Source organism: Balearica regulorum, chromosome 17 (assembly GCF_011004875.1).
Source record: "Balearica regulorum gibbericeps isolate bBalReg1 chromosome 17, bBalReg1.pri, whole genome shotgun sequence".
NCBI lineage: Eukaryota > Metazoa > Chordata > Aves > Gruiformes > Gruidae > Balearica > Balearica regulorum.
In genome coordinates, this window is record NC_046200.1 from 3639175 (window position 1) to 3646991 (window position 7817).

The following is a 7817-nucleotide window of genomic DNA, read 5'->3' on the forward strand; positions in this document are numbered from 1 at the left end:
GAGAGCCGGCGGGTTCAAACCACGCTCCTCCCCGTCACGCCGCGCGGGGTGTTCGGCGGGTGCGCGGTTCTCGCGAGACGGCGGCGCTGGGGAGGGTCGCACGTGCCGCGCGGTGTGTGGGAGCTGCCGCCGGAGGAGGAGGAGGAGCCGCCGCCTCCCCGCCGCCGCGGCCTGAGGGGCCTCCCGGGTAACGCCGCGCCGCTGCCGCCCCTCGGCTCCCCCGCCCCTTTCTGCGGGAACCGCACTCCGCCGCCCCGTCCCAGCGGCCGGCGGCCTGTCCCGGCGTCCCGCCAGCGGGCGTGCGGGCGGCCTCCTCCCGCGGCTACCAGCATCTTTCCCCCAGCTCCCACACCCACCCTCTCCCTCTCCTCCCGTACTGCGGCTCTGCCTCCCCTCGCAGTCATCCCCCTCGCCTCTTGTACCTCAGCATCCCTCAGGTACCCGGCGCCCTCCTCTCCCTCAGCCCCGGCACCCTCCCCACACTGCGAGCCTGCTCCCCCTCAGGTACCCGGCGCCCTCCTTTCCCTCAGCTCTGCCCCCCCCCCATCCCACTACACCTGTGATCCCCATCACGTCTGGAATCCCAGCACCCTTCCCCCCGACCTGCCCGCACTTTTACCCCCTGCTACCCAGCACTCTCTCTCCCCATTTGGGATCTCCATGGGTGCTCCCGCATCCTTCCCCTCACTATGACCACCTATCGCTTTTCCCTGCGGTCGCCCAACCACGAACCCTGCCACCTCTGGCGCCCTGGCATTTTCCCTCCGCTCTCATCACTGCCCAGGCACAGCTTGTACAGTACCTGGCTCTGAGCCTTCTGCACGCACGTCCTGCCAGCTCCCATGATCCTGGGGGATTTCTTACGCATTGCCAACCCCTTCCCTGTTGACTCCTATTTTCTAAGCCCCGTGCCTGAAAATGCATGTAAACCATTATTAATTGTATTAGCGGGTTGAGTTTGGTTTGCTTGTTTTGTGGCCTTTGGGGGTTTTTTGCCAGTGTCCCAGGATCAGATTGTAACTCTTCAAACGTTGATTTAAATGACCCCTTTTCTTTGCTAGTGAACTGGCTGTACATCCCCCTACTCCCCCAGTGCACCTACTGTTCGTATGCCGCTGATTTAACATGATACTTCACATTTTGCTTAACCTACTGTGTTCTGTAATTCCATGTATTGTTCTTGCAGATCTTTCTTCATTTTACACTACATTTTGTGGCACTTTGGGGGTTTTTTTCCCTCTCATGGGCTAGAATTCCACACTGCTTGGTATCTTTTGCAGGCATTTCCTCCATATTTTTTCATAATTTCTTGACTCCTATTTTTCCCTCCCTGATCTCTCTTGCTTTTCTTAGGATTGTACCTATTTTCTCTGGGATTTGTCAGCCTCTGGGATTCTTGTTGAGAAAGATGTGACTTTAACCCAGAACTTAAGTCCTGATTCTTTCTTTCTGTGACCTCCAGGCTTGTGACATGGCCACAGATGTAGCTGAGCCTGTGGTCCCTGACTGCAGAGGAGACGTAAAGAGCGGTGCCAGGTCAGATGCCGACTATCCTCTTCGGGTTCTCTACTGCGGAGGCAAGTGCTGAAGGAGCAGTTGTCCACAATTCTTACAATGTGGTGTTTGTGAGGGCAGCCTAGCAGAAAGAATGAGAGAACGGGAGATTTTCTTTTGGTCAACTTGACCTTTCTGATCGTCTTTCTGAAATGGCTTGTGTTGTGTATTTTATCTAAAGCGGTTTTGGTGAAACATAGGGGTCTTCTCTCTGAGAGATGGAGGTACTAACAGCTTTCTGCCTGTAAAAGTTACGTGAATGGGAGTGGTGGTCAGATTGTGAACTGTTGAGCAGAGATCTCTTCCTGCAGAAAGCCAGTAAAGCCTTTGGCACAGAAAAGGCCTCTGAGCATTAGTATGATAATAAGAAAGTTAGAATTCATGAAAGTAGTTGTTACAGTGTGTTTAGAATTATTCTTTACTCATTACATTTGTAGTTATGTGGATGAAATTCAAAGGGAAGTAAATAATCTTGACAGGTATGGTTTTTAGATAGGTGTGTTGTTTTGCTGTGGGTTTGAATACAGTTGCAGGGGGTTAGAAAAGAATCGCCGTTGTGCATGAAATTAGTTTGGGTTTGTTTTGGGCCTGAGCCCCTCTTCTGGACATTAGCATTTCTGGGAAAAAGGAAGGTTAACCAAACCACATGGTGATTTATTGGGTGTATCTTTTGCCTCAGGTGTTTCTTTCTGTAATTTTTCCCAAAGCTGTAGGTATCTGCTTTCCTTCATTCATTGACTGGCTGCTCTTGCTGGGATAGTTTTAGCCTAATGCAGAGCGTGTAAGCAAATGACTAATGAGAGAAAAATTACAATATGGAGTGGTATCAATAAAGTAATCTTTTTTGAGTCAATGTGTGGGTATAACCAGAAGTTATGATGTAAGAAGCCATCCCTAACTGAAAAATATGATTTTTAATTTAAGGCTGTAAGTGGAGAACTCTTTTTTTGTAATGTATTCTTTTTTTTTTCTTTCCTTTTTTCTCCAGTCTGTTCATTACCAACAGAGGTGAGTTAATTTTTCTGTTGTCAGAGTTTCTTCCTTCAGTCCTATGATGATTCTTTCTGATCTTTTCTGGCTTTTCTTAATTGTGGCAGTTCTGTGCTTCAGCTGGTGTCATCTTTAGGATGACACGAGGTTTCTTCTGTGCTAGTATAATATTTGTATTCAGTCATCTTAAGGAGAAACGGCTGAGCTGAATAGCAAATATATTTTGGTATATTTGTTTCTGACATTTTGTAGTTACTTTGCTAACGACATTCATATGACCTTCTTTTGTAGTACTGCGAATACATGCCTGATGTGACTAAATGCAGACAATGGTTAGAAAAGAATTTTCCAGATGAGTTTGCAAAACTTACAGTAGGTAAGAATCTTTTCTATTTTCTAACCAGTATGTGCCCTTAGACATAGTCAGAAATCTTTGAGCTTCTCCAATTCTCATCTCTTCCCTTTTTCCCACTGTATCAACCATGAAAGTTAAGCATTTTCTTATGAGTCTACCATGCTTTTAGATGCTGTGAAAATATATTCGATGATGTCAGGAAACACTGAACAAACAATGTAGTGTAGTTTCAGTAATAATATTGAGCTTTCTTAAGGCTTCTACTGTAACCAGTCATCCATATACTTGTTCCCCATCAAAGTTATTTTATTGGATTTTATGTCTGTCCAGTCTACTGTGGATGGCTGGAGGAAAGGTCATTAATAATAGCAAACTTGTTGATTTGCATTTGGAATTTCAGTATTAACACTATCATTAATTTCTGTTTGTCAAAATTATGTGAAGAGACTGTATTGAAATTGTAACTGTATCTTTAAGCTAAGGCTTTTCTGAAGTCTAATTTGCATAAGTACTATAATGAAGATGTAACATGCATCAGTCAAGGGGCTGCTGCACTTAAGCAGAGAGTTTACGGATTTAGCAAAATATCGCTGTACCTTATTTCCTGTTCCTGTAAGGCTGTGGTTGTCTGACCACTAATTTTGTTCGCTTTCTTCTCCCCGCACCTTTCTGATGTGTTTAAGAAAATTCACCTAAACAGGAAGCTGGGGTTGGAGAAGGCCAAGGAACTGCGGGAGAAGAAGAAGAGAAGAAGAAGCAAAAGAGAGGCAAGGTCTAAATAGTTGATTGCGGTACTGGTTGGGGGCATCCCTTTCTCACCTGCTGCTCTGGACTGTGGCACAGATTGCATTTTGGTTGTTAGCTACGCTTTGACTCTGCACAAAAGATACCGAATATCTATCTTCTAGTGATAGCAGAGATAGTGTGGTGATCTATGCTGATGAAAGAATTGCATAATAGTAATAGCAAGTGAAAGATGACCTGCATCATGTGTCTCATTGTTCCTGTCATTGCTATTGCACTTATTCAGGGTGTATGTAATTCTTCTCAACCTAAAAGCAGCTGGCATGCCTCCTGGAACACTTGTTTCTACTCTGTTTAACAGCAGTTTATAGGCTGTTTGTGGAGTAGAACAAAGACTGCTTTCCTCTGTTAATGCCTCATGACACTGCTTTTGCCTTTTTTCCTTCCACCTCTCCTCTGTATTCACGTAACAGGACTTGGGTTTATGCTTTTAACGCTATTACCTGTCTCTTCATTAACAGTTATGTCTCTTCCCAGCAATACTAATGAAAAACATTTACAAAAACCAACTTTGGAACATATAAAATATATGAAACAATTTAAACATACTTTTACCTTTTATTGTTAGAGTTCTTCCTGTTTAATTAACATTCTTTCCACCATAAATCAGAATAGTGGAGTTGTTAATATGCATTTGCCTGTGGAGTGTCATTTGTGTCTGTAGTGCTTCAGAAGTTATGGTTAATAGCCCAGTGAGATTCAGATTTTTCAGCCAGATATCAGTGCAGATGTTTTGGTTTTGTGTCTTGGTAACCAGTTATGTTTACCTTGTCAGTAGGCTGTGTGTAGTGACAACGGTAATTTACGTGGTGTAGCTTGGATACTTTTCCCAGAGACTTCAGAACATTTTCTTTCAACGTTAATTTATTGTGTGGGGTGGCATGGTTAGTTTTCAGTCTCCTTTTTTTTTTTTTTTTGTTCTAAAATAATAGTGTTTAAAATATTTAGGGATTTTTCTCCTAGAATCTAAAATTTCAGGAAACTTATGGTATGGTGTTAAGTATGATGGTATAAGATTGACCATAAGACAGAGGGTGAGGAAAAATAAGCAAAAACATACTAGGACACTGCAGAAATTTACTGAAGAAATTTTAAGACAGAAAATTACTGTCTTAATTCTCCATTAGTATAAATTGATATCCAGTAATTTGAAAGTGCTGCATGTTAGAGAAAGAAGGCATCACAAGGGTTTAGTTTGCTTGTTGTAAATTCTTTAGGTTTTCATGCTGAGAAGGCTCAAGAACATGAAAGTTTGGTTGCCCTGGAGTAACTTGATGAGTATATACAAAGTTAGCCAAGATCTTAATCTGACTTGAAGAATCCTAATGAACAGAATATATCTTTTGCATTCTCTACTCAGACTGATAAATGCCTGATCTGCAAAGTGTTCCCTCAGGTTGGCCTAGAAACAGACAGTAAGAAAGATGATGTTAAATCACGTGGAAGTTTGGCAGTCAGCTATGGTAGCTGGCTTCTGTTTCAGAGGTGTGGTGTTTTCTGCTAGCTCATGTATAGATATATGGTTCATACTGGGCTCGTGCACAGATATATAGAACTTAATCTGCCGTTTAAGCCAGCAGCCTGAGTAGGCATGTCCTCATGGCCCCAGTAAATGGACGTAAGTTCCTTTGCCTCTGACACAAACCCTGAGGGTGTTAAACTCATGAAAAACATTAAATTAACAATTTGCTCCTAGGATTACAACCACAGAAAAATTCCTGAAAGAGGGCTTAAATGTAGGCCAAATGCAGTGATTAGTAAAGTGTGGGGAAAACCCCTTTTTTGATAGTTGTAGCGAGGTTCTGCTGTGCAAGCTGTTCTTGGATGCACATTTGACATGCATATATTGTTAGTTCTGGTACTATGGAGCTTCGGTCACTTGGGACCTTTCTTAAATAATAATAAAAAAAACCCTCAATGTGAGACAATGTGCAAAATTATTTTTGTTTACCAACACAGATGGGGAGAAAACAGTTTGTTTATAGGGATGAACTCTGACCTTATATGCTTTTTTCTTTGATCAAGTATGACATCATTTAACTGATAATGTAACTTTATGCTCTGTTTTAAAGGTGGAAGAGGTCAGATAAAACAAAAAAAGAAGACTGTACCACAGAAAGTTACAATAGCTAAAATTCCTAGAGCAAAGAAAAAATATGTCACAAGAGTATGTGGCCTTGCAACATTTGGTGAGTTGGTGTTTGTTATGTGTTTTTTGTTGGGTTTAGATGTGCTTGCCTTTAACTTCATGATATAGCTATTACATTGAGTGATCTGCTTCCATCTGTGCAAAGTGAGAGTCCCAAGGTGCTTTTAGTAGTTCCAAAGCATGCCAAAGGTACACTGACTTCTCACAGCGATAAATTATTGAAGTCCTTATTTCCACAATACTTCCAAACAAATAGACTTACAGGTTTTTTTGAAACAAGGTGTCCCATAGCAGTTCACTTAGGCTTCAGATTAGTCTATTGTCTTTAATTACGAACATGTTTATTTCCAAAAGGATGCTTTTTTCAATCAAACTTGTAAATATGTTATTGACAATTATTTTTACCTGTTCTTGAGACTGATTAAGTAAGGTTTTCACTGCCTCTCTAGTATGGCAGTCAAATTATTACCAAAGTACATTAACAATGCTTTGGTTCAGCTGCTGACAGCTGCTTGGTGTTTACAGCTATAACACCTTCCTTCTCACATTGACCATGAATTCTGTTAAAAAGGGAAGATGTAACCGTGGTTGTGTTAACAAGATATGTTACACATTTCCTGTGTGAGCGTATCATCAGTTTTGTTGAGGTATCAGTAACATGCTATAGCTTGATTTGAACTGGATACGTATCTTTGTGCTGCAAGCCAATCTTAAGAATTGTTGGGATGTGTTTCTGAGAGGAACATATAGAAGCACTTCTATGGAAAAACTTGTTCGATAGCTATGGAAGTTTTTCAGAACTGGAAGGGCTTTTAATCAGTTCTGCATGTGCATTTCTGGTAAGTGCGTGCAGCATAGACCTGTGTAAACAGAATGTGTAGAGGACATTCAGTGATTTTTACCTTGAAGAGTTTGCTAGATTTGTAGAGTCGGTTGTTTTGTATGTAAACAACAGACTTTTGCTTTCGATGGAAACTAGCAAAGCTTTAACTATAAACTGCCACTTTTTTTTTTCAACAGTTAAAACAAGATTTTGGTTTTAAACTTGAGAAAATACTTCTGTGACAATGGCTGTACTTAAACTGTCCATTTTCCTGTCAACAGAAATTGATCTTAAGGAAGCACAAAGATTTTTTGCTCAGAAATTTTCCTGCGGTGCCTCAGTAACAGGAGAAGATGAGATCATAATTCAGGGCGATTTTACAGATGACATTATCGATGTAATCCAGGAGAAGTGGCCTGAGGTAATAAACCCTTTCTTCTGTCAGAACTCCAGTTTTCCACAATAGCCTGTGACTTTCCAATGATTTTGAAGAAGGGTTTCATCTTTGGCAGCACAGATTGTTGCGCAAAGACAAAAGATCAGCTGTTGCATTCCCAGCTATGAATGGCTAGGTTAAGGAGGGATTAAACTTGAAGTCAAGCGTTGCTTCCGTTGTCCAAGAAATGTCAACTCCCTGAACGTGTAGTGCTGCTGCTGTGGACACTGGTTTCTTAATGGTGAATGTATAAATATTCTTACATTGCCATCCTATTTTTCAAAATCTCTTAAAATATTGCAAAGTTAAAACAAACAATATTGGATATTGAGTGTGACATGTGAGAAGAAAGTATCCTTAATATGTTGTGCTTTGGCCTTTTTTTTTTTCCTCTAGGTGGATGATGATAGCATTGAAGATCTTGGAGAAGTCAAGAAGTGATAGTGAAAGACTACCTTTATTTAATTATATGGTTATAAATGATGTAGCCAAAGCGAGGCTTCTAAGTCCATTTGCTCTGCAGTGAAACTGTGGAGAACCCGTATCCTTGGCATTTTCACTGCTCTGTATAGGCTGCTTGTTTGTTTTTGTTTTGGTTTGGGGTTTTTTTTTTTTGTTGTGATATTTGCCAAAGTTAAATTGGGGTTCTATCATGCTTAGGCATGAAGTAGATTTAAATAAAATTACTGTTCCTCACTGAATACAG

At 41.4% G+C, this 7817-nt stretch overlaps 1 protein-coding gene across 1 annotated transcript; it reads left to right on the forward strand.

Annotated features, from left to right (window-relative positions):
• Window positions 1-38: 38 nt before the first annotated feature.
• Window positions 39-7812, forward strand: DENR (density regulated re-initiation and release factor). Its single transcript, XM_075769768.1, has 8 exons — window positions 39-187; window positions 1463-1577; window positions 2543-2562; window positions 2836-2920; window positions 3583-3666; window positions 5776-5892; window positions 6957-7096; window positions 7508-7812. Exons 2-8 carry the CDS (start codon window positions 1472-1474, stop codon window positions 7550-7552), a joined length of 597 nt encoding a protein of 198 aa, XP_075625883.1. The 5' UTR covers window positions 39-187; window positions 1463-1471; the 3' UTR covers window positions 7553-7812.
• The last annotated feature ends 5 nt before the right edge of the window (window positions 7813-7817 follow it).